Below are 18,512 nucleotides of genomic sequence, written 5' to 3' on the forward strand. Positions count from 1 at the left end.
TTCATGGTCTTGAAGGTGCACRCGGACAATGGCCTGTTAAAGAAAGGAGGGGAAGTCAAAGTTACTTTTTAAAATAAAGCCATTCCCAGAGTAGGGAAGAAGCTGAGCCCATGAGAAGGGCCCACCAAGCCAGCTTGGGCTGATACAGTGAAGTTATCCATTAAAAAAAAAAAGCTCTTTTTACTCTCATATGAACCCAGCTTCAAATCAGAGCCTTGGAGACATCCAGAAACCAAACTCAAAACCATTCTTTCCTCTTTATTCACAACGTGTTTGGGACGAGGGAGGGTATCTAGGAAAAGGCAGAGTTGGTTTTTTTTTTTCCTTTGAGCTTCCTTTAGGAAATAAAATGTTCTGGGAGAAGAAAGAGGGAGCGGGGGGATTCGAGGGAGAAAGAATTTGTCGGATTCACATGAAAAACATTCAAGCAGCATTAACACAACTGTGAAAAACAAGATTTWAAAAAAAATTATAACTGGAACCCTCTTCACAATATATGTATAAAAAAATCTGCTTCTGCCTTCCTTCTTTTGGTCTTTCCATTATTTTTTTCACCTCTGTCCTGAAGACATTTGTTTTGTTTTCTCCATTTCTTCCATTCTTCTGGTGCTACTGCATTCTGGAAAAAGAAATTCAAACAATTAATGTTTCCAGACAAAATCACCCCACCTCCTTGCACAGTAAATGAACCCCCAAACTTATCATTTGCTCTCAAAGGAAGTTGTTTTGAGAGAGAGGTAAGCGGTAACAGCAGTACAGCAAATAACTGAGCACTGAATTCAAGGAGAATGGAAATGGTCAAACAAAATGAARATTATTTCTGGTGCAAAAGAACTGAACAAGTTTTGTAAAACATAAAACTGAATAAATAAAAAGAGCAGGGCTGCATGCAAAGTCCCTGGCTACTTTAAGCCCCTTTTCCTCGTTAAACAGGGACGTTCCCCCGCTTTGAATCAGTGAGTCCAAGTGTAAACACACGTTAGAAAGTACCAAATTGTCAAAGAAAGATATTTGTGCTCCAAGTAGATACAGGAGTCGGATGTGGGCACAGCCAACCCACCTCTGGGGGGTCCCTTTTCCTTTCCAGGAGGGAGACAGAGGCACAGCCATGGGTGCTGGGCACAGGCCAGCCCCACAACTCATTACATTCAGTCTCAGCTGACACCTGAGCCCATTGTTAGGGGAAATCCTTTCAGCTGCACAAGGCACCAACACTCAGCTTGTGGGTTTTCACTTTTTTGAGAGCATTATTTGCAAGAGCTTTCAATCTTCCACAGGGAACTAAAGAGTTAAAATGTCACGCTGAGAAGCAGAAAAATGACAGGCTGTGCAAAACGCTTGTTAAGCATTTAGCTACGGGCTAGGAAGGCTCCATATCACTGACCCAAAGCTATGGTAAAAGCAGAAGCACCCAGGGGCTAGGACAGCACCCTGTCCAGCACACACAGCAGGGCAGCACTCGTCACCCGTGGGTCCCTTCTGGCTACTCGTGTCAGAGCTTCCTCTGGGGCCAAATACCCCCCAAAACTCAAGGGACAGAAGAGACACTGTCAGGGTGGTCCCTTATGGGACACRAGGCCAAAACACCCATAGTTTTCACCAAAGTCTCTCCCTTCCCTGGTTAGAGGCAGCTCAGGGCACGACACCGCAGCCCTGCACACGTGGAGCAGCGGCTGGGCTGTGCACCTACCAACCTGGGGWCCTACCTGCTCCGAGCCAAAGAAATGCAGCTTTTAAGGCTAAAACGCCTGGAGATGGTTCAGACGAGCGTGTGTGATCACAAGGGCCTGGCTCCTGCTGCTGCTGACTAAGCCATTAGGGCCAGTTTAGTCTAAGAGGCAGATGGATCACCGAGCAGGTCGTGCTCTGCACTGAATGAGGTGGAGATGACCCGGCTTGTGCTGCACACAGAGCCCTCGCCACCCCCAAGCCGGGGCACCGTGCAGCCCTAGCAGCAGCAGCAGCGCCCGGCAGCTCCGTCACCCCAACGCTGCCGAGCGGGATGCGGAGCGACAACRGGAAAATGGGAACAACCACTTCCATCGCCTTCTCCTCTAACTGGTATGACTCAGAATTTATTTATAGAGGCAATAGGGCTTAATCGAGGTTTATTCTATCACCTATAGGTGCTTGGTGTGCAAGGCTTATCTSCACATTCACATCCCTGCACATTTCATCATAGGCTTCAGATGCTTCGGAAGCCTCGGAAGGGACCTCAGCCAAGGACACCCGCCAAGGTGCAAACCCAGCTGCAACCGAGGACACTCACAGTAGGAGGCAAAGCCAAAAAAGCCAAGCTTGAAAGAGAAATAAAAGAAAAAAAGAAAAAAAAAAAAAAAGCAGCATCTTCAACTAAAGTATCTTTTTTTTTCCCCAGTGAGTGTGGGATGGAAGTGAAATGAAACAGGCAGCAAGGCCAAGAGAGGCAAATGGCAAGAAGAGGCCCTTACTTCTAGGAGAGCTGGTCACTAGCAACACCCCCTTCTACCGCAGCGTTCTATACTTTGCCAACCTACTGCTCTGCTCTGCAGCGATCCTGCCAAAAGGAGAGAGGAASAAAGGTTCAGGGGGGAAGGAAGGCAGGAAGCAGCCCTGCCCCAGGAGCTGGAGCTAATGACAGAAATGCAAAAAAGAAATAGAAAAATAAAAGCAAAACCAGGCCTTCTGGTAAGCTCTGTGGAAAATGAATGTGGTTTGCAGGGAGTTTTGCTCCCACTGCTGACACAGGGCATGGTCATAGCGGAATGGCAGCTCTGCCTGCACGCACAATCGGGTTAATTATCACTGCACTTCAGCATCCGGGGCGGACTAGCAGCACGTTAACCAAGAGTTGTCTTTTAGGAGCTGTAAAATCAGGTACAAAGCCTAGGACAAAAGTTTGGCTTTCAAATTTGCTATTGTAGTCAGAGCTTCTCCAAGTCATTTACAGGGAAGAAGCAAACAGACCTCCCCCAACCCACAGACCTTTAATATAAGAACCAGTCACCTGCATGTATGTGTTACCAGAAGCCTTGGTTGAGCAAGAATATTTATAAAAAAGCCTCAGTGTATTTTTCCCCCACCCCAAACCTGCATACTGGGAATTCTGTTACTATTTTATTCTTATTCTTCAAATYAAGAAATGAAATATTATCAAAACGATGCAGCACAGCTCTACTGGCAATAAGCTGCCAGTGGGAAGTTTATTCTTCCCATTGTGAGAAGAAGAACTCCCACAGAAGAATTCTGTGAAAAGAATTCTTGGGAAAAATTCTTCCCAAGTGGGAAGTTAATTAGTCTCATGCTAACAAGAGTGAAGGGCCACACTCGAGGAGAGTGGGCATCCACAAAGAGCAGGACTGAGACATCRGAAAGGACAGCACAGGAAGGCCACAGCACAGTAAGACTCTTTACCACCACAGCTGGGCAAGCACCCTCTTTATTAAAGGCAATAAATCAATGGGAAATCCCTCAAAATTCCATTTGTTGTTGTTTCTTGCAGCTCTTGGCCCAGTATTAATATAAYGTAATAAAAACAATGAGAATCCAGGAGTGTTTACACAGGTATGTGCGCAAGAACAAACTTTTGTTCCGGCACAAAAAGYGGCAGTAACAAAAGCTCACGTCACGAGGCCAACTCCAAAGCCAAACTCTACGTTAGCACAAAAGGGTTAGAGTTTAAATCAAACACATAAGAGCTGCTCCCATTGAAAGCCCACGTGGCAGCAGTGRAGGAGGGCACAGAGTGACCTCTGATTAATGCACTATTTTGGAAGCTTGGGTGGGAGAACAGCCTGCAAACCCCCTAAAAGCCACTGTGGTTTCATGAGACACTGCATGGCACAGGGCACAAATGCAAAGAAWCAGTCTCATCCTAATAAAGACAACATATATAGGCACTCAGAGAGCATGTCTGCACTGTGCAATGCAGCGCTGGGCCGCCTCAGATGTACCCATGGCCAGGTTTTAGAGCTCTGCCTCATTGGGATCACATTCCTTGGGAACAGAGCCCTGCTGGCCTGATTATAGAGGCTGCAGGTTTGCAGGAAGCTTGCTCAGGGCTGCCTTGCATTGCACTGCCTAAATGAGACACCTGGACACCTTATTACAGAAGGGTATAATGGTTTAAACTGGAAGAGCCCTCCAGAGCTCATTTGGTAGAGCAGCCAGCTCAAAACAGGACCTGCTCTGAACAGGTTGCACAGGGCCACAGTCAGGCAAGTTCAGAGTAACTCCAGAGATAAAAGGTCTCCAGACCTGCCTGAGCGGCTGCTGCAGGGTTTGAGCACCTTCCATCAGTTTTCCCACCCACAGCATCTCTCAGGATTTTCCCTGTTGCTGATTGTCCCTTGTCTGCTGCTGTGCTTCCAATGAGCATCTGCTTTGCTTTCCTCTAACYTCCCAGTAGGAAATTGAAGAAAGTGGCAAGAACTCCCTCCCCTGAAATTTGGGGCCAGAGAAGCAGGGCCTCTTTCACACTTTTAGCAGTTCTCATTATCTAAGAGCACTGTAACAGCCTAATGCTAAATATACCACATAGTAAAATAATCTTGACAGGGAATACAACTTTTTCCAAGTGCAAGTTTCCAAGTGCAAGTTTCCAACTTTTTCGCCACGGCAGTGCACACGTGTCCCCTCAGTGCTCTGTGCACCTGATCACTTCAGCAAGTGGCCGTACAGATCAACCTCTGAAGGAGCAGAACAAGCTCCATTTTAGTGACAGAACCTCATTTTCCCACCTGGTTTAAGCATTTCACCTGAAAACAGGCACAAAACCAGGACAGAGTAGCACACTTCCAAGCACAATAYATAAGCATTAAGAGCAGGGTTCATCACTGAATCAGCTACTGACTTCAGAGAGTGTCTGTGTCTCCTCCTCGCTGCAGGTTTTAAGCCCAGTTCCCACCAACGTGTCCGTCTGACCTACCGCTTTACTGCCTTCTGGGCCAGCATCCTGTTGCCTGCCAGGAACGTGACACCACCCAGAATGGCCAAGTACTTCAGAGTCTGGAACATGTTGAGCTGCGTCCAGTAGACGTACATGAGTCCCAGCATCGCTGTGAAAAAACACAGAGCTCGTGGCAGAAGGTGCATTTTAAGGAAAGACTCGGTTGGTCCTCAAATAATTTTTATATTTTGCTGCCAGGTGTAAGCATTAGATCTGTAACTCATCTCCAAAGCTCTGCCCGACACACCCAAAGATATCTTGTTGACAAGCAAAAAAGRCATCTGGGTCTATGTAATGCAGGAAAACGTGACACAGATGGATACAAGTAGCTCCCTTCTGGAATAATCTTGGACATATGACAAAGGTTTCAGGCTATTAGGAGGAGGATCTTCTGGATTTCACCAGGGAATATAGTAACTTTTGCATATTTCCAGGARTACAGAGCTTTCAATATAAAGCTTCCAAGGAAAACAGCTCAGGTTGAGTAACACAGTCATCTGGGAAACAGAGGAGATTTGATGTTTTCCTAACCTGCCTTGTTTCTGGAATTCTACTGAGAAATAAATAGGAAACCAAGAGAGCAAAAAAGCAGAGGAATAAATCTGGCCTCATCAGAGAACTAGATGGCAACAGGAAGAGTGTTGAAGATGCACTCAGTGAACCCATGAGTCTCAAGCCCCCAGAACCTCCTGCTTACAAAGGGTAAACTTGCAATAAAGAAAATGTGACCTCTGGAAATAAAAGAGTTCTATTAAGCAGAGATGAGTGGTGTGCGAGAGAAGCCTGGCTAATAACTGCTGTTATAAGCTGATGGCCAAAACAGGGTTAGCACCATGTTAACAGTCATGAAAAGCAGGAAGGCAGATAAAAACAAGAGAACAAATGTTATGCTTTTATGTCATTAGAGTTAATAGGCTGCAAGGCCATTTTCCACCAGGACTCTCGTCCGTAACTTTCGGGTGAGAAGGTCACAGAGAGCAGGAAACCTGTGGCACTTACCAGCATGTCCCACGTGGAAAACGATGGTGCTGGGAGCAAAGCTGAAGTTGGAGATGTTGGCACCAATCTTGATCCACTGAAAACAATAAGAAATAAAACATGAGTAAAAGTGACCTTATGAACACAAGCTTTTATTTTGATCGTTTTAAACACCTTTCAGGCCATTTGGTTCAATCAGGACAGTATTTTCTCTACTTGTTTTCAACTACAGGGACAAAAATTACTATCGAATTTTATTACTATTGAGTTTTAAGACAGTCCCCATATGCTCCTTTAGCAGAAAGGGTTCCCAGCTGGTTCTGATTCTAAAAAGGCAGTTTCTCTATTCTTTTTCACAAACTCGACTGGAATAGGGTCAGGATAAAATCACCTTTAAGCAACTATACAGCCCAAAACTATATCCAAAGAACAAAAGAAAAACTTGTTCTTTTGACTTAAAAAAAAGAACTAAAAGAAAGATTCTATATCACAAGTTCAAAAAACTGAACTGGTAATACAGTGAGATAGTGCTAAATGCTTCAATGGATCTGCAAATACCAATTAAGTCCATAAATTGAATTCAGTTTGATGGAATTAAATGGTGTGGATTTTGTAATTGGTATATTAAAGGGTAATGCAGAATCACTACATTTTCTCCCAGAGAAAAAAAGTTGAATATTGGTCATAGTCTAATCTGATTATTACTCTGTGCTCAGCAGCAGAACCATTCTTGGGGAACTCACCTCATCTCCTTCATTAATATTGTTTTTTTCCGATAATCAAACACAGGTTTGTTTAGAAACAAAACCAGTCCCACATCCTGGCTTGACAATGATTCCCAAAAACTCACTACTGAAATACCTAGAGCAACTCCTTCCTAGAGCTGTGCTTTGCCAAGTATGACTGCAACAGTGCTCTGCTAACTACAGTTATTCCAGAGTTTGGCTAGTCCATCTCCTACATGATTTTGGACTGGATGGAAAAAAAAAAATCATGGGCCCTGTTCACTCACCAGAATGAGTAGCAAAAGCAAAGGGGAGAGAATCAGTGCTGTGAATGTGTTGGATACCACAGTAGGAGGCCTCTTCTCAGGTTCCCTGAACAGATGCTGCAAAGAAACAAACAAATCAAGCAACTTTGAAGGAGTCACACTCCAACAGAGCAGTTTTTTAGCTCCATAGAGGACTAGTTGCTGTCCCTGAGCTCTCTGTATGATGAGAACCCCTTTTCAAACAAAGGCTAATTCTTTAAGTCACTTTCTCTTTCAGTTATGCAACCTTTTGCTCAATTAACTCTTCCTTGTGCTCGTTAGCCTGTCCTTAGCACAGGTGACTGAATGGCCAGAAGGGAGCAGTGCATGCCTGCAGAAGCACAAGGTTTTCCTTGGTGCCCTTCTGGTCAAATTCTCATGTTTGAATCTTCTTACTGAACCTAATTGCTCTCTCACAGGTAGAGGATATAGCTTGTTTATTCACACTCCACACCGCAATCAATTTCCTCCCATTAAACAGTAACTCTGATTTTCCTTTAATTCTGTTATTTGCACAGTATTAATCTTGTTATAAAAGATGACTTTTTTGTTCTCATATTCATATATTTCTGATACAATACAAAAAAAAAACAGATTTGGACTAGCCACTTCCCTAGCCCTCAATACAGTGTTTTTCTTTTTTAATTTCTACCTCCTTCTTCCCTCCCTGGAGCCATTTTTAGACTGTACCTGGATTTCAGGTTTGGGAACAAAGAGGTTCTTGGACTGGACTGTGGATGGTGCATCCTCTTCTGGAAATTTGATAACAACATCAGCCTGAAATGAAATTACACAGCTTCAGGAATTCCAACCTTAATATATGCAGAAAGAGTTATATAAAACCTAATACATTACTGTGGCACATAAACCAATTTGTCAATCCATGACTGACATGATTTTTAGAAGTAGACTAAGAAAAAAACAGCTTTTAAAAGGAAGTTTCCAGTCAAAGAAAATCGTTTTCACTCATCACTAAGAGTTGGGTTTTTCTATAGCACGTGGATACAAAAACTAAGTCATGAACTGCTTGCTGTCAAGTCTGCAAAGGCTCTGAAGTTTCCACTCAATCATGTGCTGAACGAACATGTCTAAAAGAGGCCTCAGRGCCTGCAAATGGCTAAAAAGGTGCTGGTTCACAACAAGGAGCGGCAGCATTTGTCTCCTTTTCTTCCACACATGTACAATACAGTGCTGCTAGGCTGACAGCAAAATGCAAACCAGATCTTCACACATACATCTACATACCACATTCCACAGGATTGGATTCTCCAGGGTGGCATCTCCGATGATCAGGTAAAGAGTATAGGTACCAGAGGCAGAGTCAAATTCTGTCTTTCGCTCAGAGGTGTCCAGCTCAAACTTGTATATGTTCTTGCTATCTGGTTCTGCAACAAACACTACCTCTTGGCCAGTCTTTTGGTTGTGAAGCCGGACAAAGGTCTGACGGAAAAGATTGTAATGTTTCTGGAGGATCTCCAAGTGAAGAAAGATTTTCCCCAAATCAAACCCCACAACATTAGAAATGTAGGAACATCAATTGGGAGCCCAACCATCTAAATGCCCACAAAATAAGTGATGTACAATGACTCTTTATGTAACTACATTAACACACTATCAACAGCAGCCAGAAATCCAACTGGGGAAATTGGCAGGCTGTCTGTCAACAYCTGGGTGACGTGCTCATGTCAGGAATTTGTGCTAACCTGGTGCGGGATGAGTTCAGCTCCACTGTTCACATCCACCAGCTGGAAGGATAAAGCAAAATTCTGGTGGCTGTCGGCAGTGAAGGAGCCCTTGGCTTTGGCTGGATAGGCTACCCTATGGAAGAAAAAAAAACAAGCAAACACACACACAGCTGAGGTGATCTTCCTTATTTTAGAAAAACTGAGACACACAAGCCTGAGTAGTAGCACTGCAGTCTATTCAGCACAGAGGAGTTATTTTATCAACTAGTTCAGCACACTAATATGACTTTCTGTTCTACTGTGAGTTTAAAGGGAAAATATCAATGGAATTCTTTAGAAGGGCTTTTGGGAGCTACTGGTATTGCCTTTCTCAAGGGAAAACATTAATGTATTTTAAGGTTCAAAGGAAYCCCATTAAAAAAATTACTTACATCCCATATTTCATTCAAGCAAGGCTCTGCTGCATCCAAAGGTGTGATGGTAGCAGAGCAGGAAAAATAGGCAAACCTAGCAGGTGGGGGCTATCACTGAGGGACCTCAGGGAGGTGGTTCAGCTCTGGTTAAACTCCATGCATTATATTTTAAGTGATGGCAGTTAAACAAAGAATCCTCCTCCCTTAAAACAAAAAGGGAGAACAAAACAAACACACTAAATTTTACCTGGTTGTTTTTGGTGCGATGCTCTGATCTTTATCCACGGTGGAGAGATCCACATTTGTAATCCCAACTTCTGTGGAAACTTTGACTTTCAACTGCAACCAAACGGAACGGGGAATTACTCAGAGCACTCGACTCCTGCACCGACTGCTTGCAGCTAAGGTCCCTTCAGCAGCTTTCGGTTCTTCTGGCCCCTTCCCCAAAGGAAAACTCACCCTAAACCAGAGGCTGAAGCTAATCTGAGCAAGATGATCCACACCAGCTTATTTGCTGGCCAAACTCCTCCATCAATTACTAAATTTATCTGCCTTCTTCCTCTCTGCACAACCAGCCCGTTCTGAAAACACCAGCTTCTTGGTCACGCTAGACTTGACTGCCCTTTGGAGATCTGATTTTATGGAGCAGTCCAGTTACTCAAATCTGACTAGTTTTCTTTTTAAATGACCCAAAACCAGTTATTAAATATGATATGACTTAAACTGTACAGGCATATGTGCTCCAGCTTACTGGRTAGCTATTGGAGATGAGAAGAGCCCCCTGAGAGCAACCAGTTGTGACATTCTGGGCTCCTAAAAGTCTGAGAGATTTCTGTGGATTTTATTGCTAGCAGGAAAAACTAGCAATACCAAAACCATTTCTGTCAGGCTGTACTCCGTTTTAGCAGGCTTTGCTTCAGAGAGGAGCAATATTTATCATTTAGTGGAGGCCAGCCAGTGAGACCCTGCTATTCATCATAATTTGTTCTACATATTGCATAAAGCTGGAGCAAGGAAATGATTTCCTGCCCTCTCTGCAGCCCCAAACAGAATCTAGACACGAGACCTTGGTGGGTTTGACTCAGTTTAGTCCTCTCAAACAYAGGCAGCTACCACAGGTTATAGTTTTTCATTAGCACATTTGTTCCCACAGCTGGTAAATAATCCTCTGGAGAATTTTAGTTTCATTGCCAACGCATTTTTTCACTTCATAATTTGTTATTACAGGTTTGTTCACGTGAATCAACCCTACCTATTCACCCTGGAAAATAATTCACATAAAATCTGTAGGAAGAATAAATAAAACACACAAAACAAGCTGCCCGGGACAGACTGCAAATAAAATAACCTTAACAACTCCTTTAAATTGAGATTTAAAAGTAAAATTCACCATAGGGGTTATCCCTGAAATAACCTACAGACTAGTGAATCCCATTCAAGATGRCTTTAATAAAACCCACTTTATTTCCAAGAGGGGTGCAAAGAAAGATGAACTAATGAAGTAATAATTCACAAAATGTAAGCRAAGGCAACTCAGAGCTGCTGTGCATAACCCCTCCAACTGAACAGTACTGAACATCGCTCAAATATTTTAATGCCAGGAAATGCAGTCTCTGCCTAGAGTAATAACCCACTGGTTTAGCTCATTACTGTCAAAACCGATAGTGCATTAAGGACAATTAATGCTAATAACAGCAAGACAAAAAAATTAAAAAAAAAAAAAAAAAAAAAAAAAAGCAGTTCCCCCAGCAGTCCTCCCCCGTAACAATGTGTATTAGGAGCAGTTCATACAAAGCCACCCGTGTTAATGCATTCCTGCTGGTACCTCTGTGAGCCAGCAGCAGGTTTAAGCAGGACCCATCAACCCCCTTTTGACACTTTGAAGTGCCATTACTACTACAATGACAACATCAGCTTGATACACATGCTAAAGGTCAGCACTTGTAAATAAGTCCCTCTTCCACACCAAGCTGGCATTGTCACAAGACTTAAAAAGCTGATCTTTTCCTGAAATAGACGATTGGGGGGGGAATATTAACCTTGGGAATAGACAWAACTGGAGGAGAGCATTTTTTGGCACATAAAAAGGAGTATAAGCATGTGAAAATGTGACTTTAAATATATTTAGTTTTGTTTGCTGTTTCTCTGCTATGAAATCATCAAGATCTCTGTAGTAAGAGAAGATCCCCTTATCCATCTTTTAGGACYCCATGGAATGTATAAACAAATGCTTAGCTTCCATAAACCAAGGAATCACAAGACACCTGCTAGTCAAGTCTCGAGACTTACAGATTCAAATTTTGAATGCTCTCAAAACTAACGATTTTAGTAACAGTTTTTGCAAAGCTACTTTAAAATGGGAGTTGCTACATAAGCACTGTCACTGTTAGCTTTTGTTCACCTGCTGTCACATCTACCTTTAAGTGACAAAGCTGTTCTGAAATCTGCACAATGCTCAAGTGAGTAGTCCAGTAACTGGTCACAAATCTGAGACAAAACCCAATGCATTGCAGGAAAATACGTCATAAAATGCACTACAAATTGCAATATCCTTAGAGGGTATAAATAAAAACTTTCACTGAATAGACATGTAATTAGAAACCTATCAAGAGATACTCACCTCAACTTTGTTAGCAATAAATCGATTATCGCCATCAACACTGATGGAGAAGTCATAATATCCACTTGCAGGTTTGACACTCATGAAGTTCAGCTCAAAGGCATCTCTGTGAGAGAAAAAGCCTGACAGGTAAGATCTTGTAACCCAGAAGTTTCCAAATATGCTACGTTAAACAGGTAGCAAACAGGAAAAAAAAAAAAAATAAAAGTTTTGTGCTGCTTAAGTGCAGGATATTTTTGCTTTCCCCCAAAGTTCCCCTGAAATCCAAATAATTTTGCAGTTACCTAGCTAAGAAGAAAGTCACATTACAAAAAGTCAGTACTACCACCAAACATGCTCAGTCATCAGTTATCAACAAAACATAAATACAGCATTTTGAGTTCTCCATGACAAGCATCTCTCTGGTAGAACATTCACAGGGGAAAAGAAGTTTAATATTGTTTAAACAGAACCCATTTGTCCTACACTGTAAAATTAAGATGACTTTCTTACCCCAACAGAGCAAATTCTGTCTGTTGAAGGACAGTGGCTTTGGTGGATGCAGACTTGGCATAGTCCAGCTTCACAGAAGCTTGAGCCAGTGGCTGAGACATCACGTCGGTCACTTGCAGCTACAACAAAACAGAATTCTGGGGAAATCTTTTCTCCCAAGAGAAATGTCAGTGCGCACAGAGCTAACTTGCTTTTAGGAGGACTCCTAAAACCTTCCATGTTAGACCCACAGATTTCTCCCCTGCTCAGCATCCCAGATTCACAATATTCTTTTAAACACAGCTGCGAAAGCTAAATGCTTTAATTAAAAAAGCACTGTGTAGAAGTCAGCTTTTTTAAAGCGGTTTCTCCGTAAGCCCCAGGCAACCAGACACGGCTAACACTTATTTCCTAAAAGCTGCCTTTTTATGGTATTTCCTAAAAGCTGCCTTTTTATGAAATACCCAATAAACTCAGGATTTCGTAAAACCCAACACCTGCAGCCAAGAGCGAAAGCCACAATGCACGTTCAGTCAGCCCAGACCTTTAACACTGAGGATTCAGCCATGAGATGAGATCTGAGTCTAAGAGCTCACCCTGAGCACAGGCTGGTGGTGAGACACAGCTGCGGGTCCATCAGGGACAATAATGACAGGCAGGTGGTAGCGGTTTCGGGATAAAGAACCTGCAGCACAAGCAATGCTATACGCCTCCGAGAGGGTCTCAAAATTCTTCTTGCTAAAAATTGCATTCATCAACTGGATAATTTGATCCTGAAAGGAAAAGCAAATTGCATATTAGCACCGCCAGCCTCCCTCATCACTGCAAGCTGATTGAGTACAAAGCTATTTAATACAAACATATCCATCATTCTTAAAAACCATTTAACTTTACATTTGCTCTAGAGTAGCTCTGCTCATGAGGTAACCCAGAATCTGCTGCTTTTGGAAAATCTTACTTTTGGTTGGGAAGTTCCAACCATAGTCTCGGTAATTATGCTAAAACACAAACAAAAAACCCCAAAACAGCATTCACAAAGCCAGCTTGGAAAGACAGAATTTGGATCTAATTCTTCAAATAATATGCTTAAGAATGGAAGAGGCAGTCAGCTCTCAAGGATCCACACTACATGCAGCTGCCCAAAGCCAGTCTGGCTCCAGGAGCCATAAAACTCTCTTGAACAGTGGGAGAAGATCAGTGAGATGCCCTGGCTACATGCCAAGCAGGGAAGGCTGTGGAGAGGGTTACCTGTACTTTGACCAAACACTGTGGCCTGAGTTCTAATCAGAAATGAGAAGACACAGACAATCCCAAATAAAGCAAGAGGTATCCCACCTACTTGTGTACATAGAGCACTTTTAAGTGAAAACCACTACATCTCAATTTTTCAGCCTCAGACTTGTAGTAACAAGCATCAAGAAGGCATCCAGATAAACACTACACATCCCCAGTACAACGCCAATCCTGCAGTGTTTTCATTTGTATGGAGTACCGATCTGATCCTGGCACACTGATTTAAACCGTGAAAAACACAGGAGTTATTTTTTTAAGTAATATGTCTGATAATTTTTAAAGCTTTGCGGCTTTCTAGGAAAAAAACACACATCCTTAGCATTCACAAGAGATAAAGCCATAAAGCCCCGCAATAGCACTTCTGACAGCACAATTCTGCATCAACATTCAATAATTTTCTCTAATTGGGCTTTTTTTAAASACCATTTGAATGCTGACAGTTTGAACTGTGTACACCAGAATCACCACCTCAAAAAATGACATAAAAATTACTTTGCATTTAATCTATTTGGCAGTAACGTGGAAAAGAGCCAGGAACAAATTCAAATGTCTTGCAATGACTTTGGTCTCAACCCTGTCACTTTGGCTCCTGCTGTGGGGAACTGCTACTTTCAATCAGTTGTCTATCTCACTTGGTTAACTTCTAACTAGAGAAAGAAAATAAAAAGCTAATGGCAGAGCCCGCAATAGTGATTTATAGTTTAATCTAACTGCAAAGAAATTTCTAAACAGTTTTTCATTTTAGTACAATGACCACGTTTTTGTGTCTGGATTCTTCTCAAGGATTTCGGTACTAATGTCATCTCCTTTTGGGACGCCTCAAATTAGGGAGCCTGCATTTCCTGACAGGTAAATAACATTTGCAAAACACTTTGAAAAGCTGCAAAATGTTAGAGAAGTGCTAAATACYGGAACAACTCTGAAACAAGAGGGCTTTTTCACCAGCCTGTCTTAATAAATAAAGAGAAGCTAGGTCTAACTTGYCAATTCCTTCTGTACATTGGAGGGGGTGGAAAAAAGCCAGCCTGTGATCTTGAGGGCGGAATTTCCTTCTACCTTCTGTTAAATAACATCCCCTCTGGCACTTCCTTTTTCATTCTCTGTACTCATTACTTGCTCTGGGCAAAATTCTACCCAGACATACTGGATGCTTTTACTGCATGAGATGAAACGCATAAAACTGCATGAAATGCAGAAATAATGAGGTATTTTGTGAGCTGCAGTGTGCAAAGGACAAAAAAAAGCATTTCAAAAAGCATATACAGACCTCCTTCATTGCTGGTTCCGTACCCACATGGTCCGACAGCTTATAGGCAGCAGCAACAAACAGTGCAGTAGTCTCGATTCCTTCTTCAAATTGCAGATAAACTCCACCAAGGTCATCCAGGCGAGCAACAAGATCCTAACAAAATTATTTGAACTTAAACTGCATTCAAATAGATCTATAGGGATTAGGGATGGAATCACATAAATATTTCACAGCAGGAATTTAAAAATACGGGGGAAAAAAGCAGCATTTACTGGGTTTATAGTAAGTCATTACTTCTCATGTCACAGTCCACTGTAAATCAGATTTAGCAGCCCAGAAAAAATACCTGTTTGAAAGCAATTGAACAGCCAAACCAACCCATAGGTTGCCAAAAAGCAACTTGATAGGTTGTTTTTTTAATATTGTTTTTCATTTCAATACATCACTCTCTACAGATTCCCACCTCCCCCAAAATGTTTTGACTTATGGAGATCCTGAAATGTTCCTACCTCTATCTCTTCAACAATGCCACTTAGATCTGCTTGCTGGGACAAGTAAGATGCTGTCTCCAAAGCCTGGATGGTTCTTGAACAATGAAAAATAAATAAACAGCGAGTGATTTTCCTTCCTCAGCAGTCAAATTTCATTCAAATCAAAGCAATTACAGTTCCTATTCTGCATGAGGTATAAAACAGCTGTGACTGTACCCAGATTCTAAGTTGACTCATGGCCATAAGTTTCAAGTGGTTAATGGAAATTTAGTATTCAGTTAKGAAAAAAAGTGCAGGTTCAGCTGCACCAGTTTTGCAAGAAGCTTAGAGATTCAAAGACAGAGAAGAAACCAAACACTGAGCTGTGCATAGCACATTCTTATGCACTTGATATTGAAGCTTCCAGGCGGACAGATTTCTGTGGAAGAAAGCAAGTCTTTAAAACGTTTCCCTTTCTTCCTTATCTTTTAAGTAAAGTTTTGTTCTCTCTTTTCACAGAAAGAAATTACTTAAATAGTATTTGGTGATAAGCACTAGGATTCCTTTTGCTAACTGGCTCTTTTCATCCCACCTCACAGGAGAGGCAATCCAGCCTACAAAAGAGGCTGGGAAAGTGCCTATCAATTCTATCACAACTTGAAGAAGTGATAGAGAATTGCAGCTAGGTTTTAAGTCAAAAATCTATTATGATTTTTTTTWAAAAACAAATGTCTCTTTGGGACACACTCTCTCTACTGACCATTAATCTTGACGAAACCAAATATCAGCAGCTTGTTTGCAGAGTTTTCATATTTTCCCTGAGGGATGATAACAAACTGGATGCATATCCCAGTGAAAACATAGCACCTACTCCACTAGAGCTACATTACAAAAATAGCAAAGCATTTTTCACGCTAAAAACCAACTGCCTGGAAGGTCTGTGTGTGACAGTGAAGCATTTCTGTCTGAAACACTTACGCCAACACACTCTCTTCTTTGCTAAGCCGGGCAGTGAGGGCACTAAGTGCCTCCTGGGAGGCCAAGGGAAGGCCAAAGCCACTGAGGGCCCCAACTGCGTGGAAGATCTGGCTGACTGAAGAATCCTCACTGACAGCTCCAAGCAGGAACTCCCTTGTCTCATTTGAAATGGTAACCTGAGGGAAAACACAGGGAACAGTCACCCTTAAACACATCATTTTAGTCATCACTTCTTGGAGCAATACACTTAACTGGCAAACTACTACTATATGCTGGGAAAAGATCCTTTTATCTTTCGTTACTTATCAGTTTATTAAATGTTTAAAGTTTCACAGACAACTCTCAGTTATACAGGATAATCCAGGATTTTATCCTAGCACAAATAGGACCTGCTTTTCACCTTATGACACAGGACAACGCAGCAACAAGTGGTACTGATGAAAAATAGGTCTTGGATAACTCCCTGTTACTTAGCAAGGGTGGACTGTTTTTGTATTGTTGCAACGTTTTAACACAGAGTTTACATCCAACCACATAGTTTAACTCAAGCAGCTTTTCTCAATTTATTAACATTGTGCTGGCTCCTTTCTTCTCAACCACTGACGCTTAATCAAGAGAACACCCTAACCTATGAGCTGGCTGTACTCCAGACACTAGACAGTTCTGAATTTAATGTATATTTTGCCTGAGTGCTCGAAAGATATCTGGGAAAGGAAGGGTGTGAAGAGCAATCTTCACAGACAAGGATACCCTGACAACCAGATCAATGAATAACTAAATATTTGAAGGGAAATGATTAACTGTTCATTAAGTGAAGTACAAAGGAGCTACCACATGCTAGATCCCTGCCTCACCCAGCACATAGGCAACACATGCAAAGACGTAGAAGACACTGCATGTCTCAAGACCCAGCATGGTTTTACACGTACTTTTACACACATCTGGTGAAAAAACCTTCTTTAAACCACGTCACATAACAAAAACAACTTCTTATAACTTGTCACCTAGGGACAATGTGTGTGCTATAAGAGGGTTTGCTAATTCTCAAAATTCTTTGCTATGTGTGTAGTTCTCAAAACACGGTTCATAAGTTATTCAGCTAACTGAAGGAAAAAACAGAAATTATGTTCAAAATCAAGGGTAAAGGTCTATTTGCTAAGACTTGCCTTGAGAGTTTAGGGGTTGGGACTCACCTCACACCCAGGCAGCACTCGAAGGGCCTGTGCAGCATAGAAGAGGGAATCAACGCTGCTGGAGTCTACATTAGATTTGATGAAACTGCAAGCAGCCTGCGAGGAAAGAGAAGCAAAACGATGGCAGCAGTCTTGACTTAAACCACCGAGAAAAGGTCTAAATGATGCTCTAAGACTACTTTATGCTGAAAAGGGCCAAAAGGGACCCACAGTCATATTTGTGAAGCAGCAGAACCAAATAACCCCCCAAATCCTGCCCTGCTAAGTGCTGCACAGAATGCTGCTGCTCAGAGAGAGATAAAAGCCCAGTGACACTGACATCAAGAAGAGCAGCAGTTCCTGAAATGATGTTTTCATTACTTCCTGCTCATTCAGGAGCAGCAGYTTCATTCATCATTTTCTATTCATATCCCTGCTCATTATAAATGAGCAGGAACCCACCAGACAAGGAGGGYGGTGGAAATATCTTCAGGTACCTCATTGTTAAGACCTTGTAGCATAAATGCACAAGAATCCATGYGAGACTTGCTTCAAATAGCTTGAGAACAGCTAAAGTAATTGATTTTTTGTGGAAAATAACAAGTTTGTTTACAGCCCAAGCATAGACCTAAGCAGGTATCTGCAAATAAGTCAGAATAACGATCTGCAACATTTAAAGCAGAAACACAGATGCAACGGGATTATTAARGCCAAGAAACATCACACTGACATGATTTTTGCCTTCATTGCTACCTTATACCTTTCCTAAGGTATTTTATAGATAGAAATAAGGGAGTGCAGCGATGTGCTTGCATTTGCTGTCACAGCTAAACAGACGTGGCAAAAACTCCATTTAACGGGACAGCAACGCAAGGAAGGCCGTGCTTTTCAAACAGGGGTGAAGGAAGCGAGAGCAGGTGAGGATGGACGGCCCCCAAATCCCCGCCTGGGCCASTGAGCCGGGGGAGCCCGCGGCAGGGCCTGCCCGGCCCGAGGGCCTTTCCTAACGCGGCGGCCCCCGCCCGCCATGACCCGCAGCTCGTGCGGACCCTGCGGAGCCCGCAGCGCTGCTCCCGCTCCGCGGGCAGCGCCGCACACCGGGAAGGCCGCGGGGCTCCTCGCCCCGTCCCGCCGCGGGGCTGCGCGGAGCAGCGGCCGAGGCCCCGCCACGCACCTGCTCGTCGGCCGCGCGCGCGCCCAGGCAGCCGAGCCCCGCGAGGCCGTGG

The 18,512-nt window shown here is 42.9% G+C and overlaps 1 protein-coding gene across 1 annotated transcript; it reads right to left on the reverse strand.

The window, feature by feature from the left end:
- Positions 1 to 601: 601 nt before the first annotated feature.
- RPN2 (ribophorin II) lies at positions 602 to 18,511 on the reverse strand (the record flags this gene model as incomplete). The annotated part of the gene is made up of 17 exons (XM_026042035.1): positions 602 to 619; positions 2,451 to 2,536; positions 4,907 to 5,036; positions 5,927 to 6,002; positions 6,918 to 7,013; positions 7,626 to 7,712; positions 8,181 to 8,375; positions 8,639 to 8,753; positions 9,281 to 9,372; positions 11,654 to 11,759; positions 12,146 to 12,264; positions 12,721 to 12,897; positions 14,685 to 14,819; positions 15,176 to 15,251; positions 16,115 to 16,290; positions 17,308 to 17,403; positions 18,461 to 18,511. Coding segments are annotated over 16 exons (1,779 nt in total), but the record flags the coding sequence as incomplete, so codon positions are not given.
- Between the last annotated feature and the right edge of the window lies 1 nt (position 18,512).

This window comes from Nothoprocta perdicaria, unplaced genomic scaffold (genome assembly GCF_003342845.1).
Source record: "Nothoprocta perdicaria isolate Ctin4 unplaced genomic scaffold, notPer1 scaffold_3, whole genome shotgun sequence".
NCBI classification, from domain to species: Eukaryota; Metazoa; Chordata; class Aves; order Tinamiformes; family Tinamidae; genus Nothoprocta; species Nothoprocta perdicaria.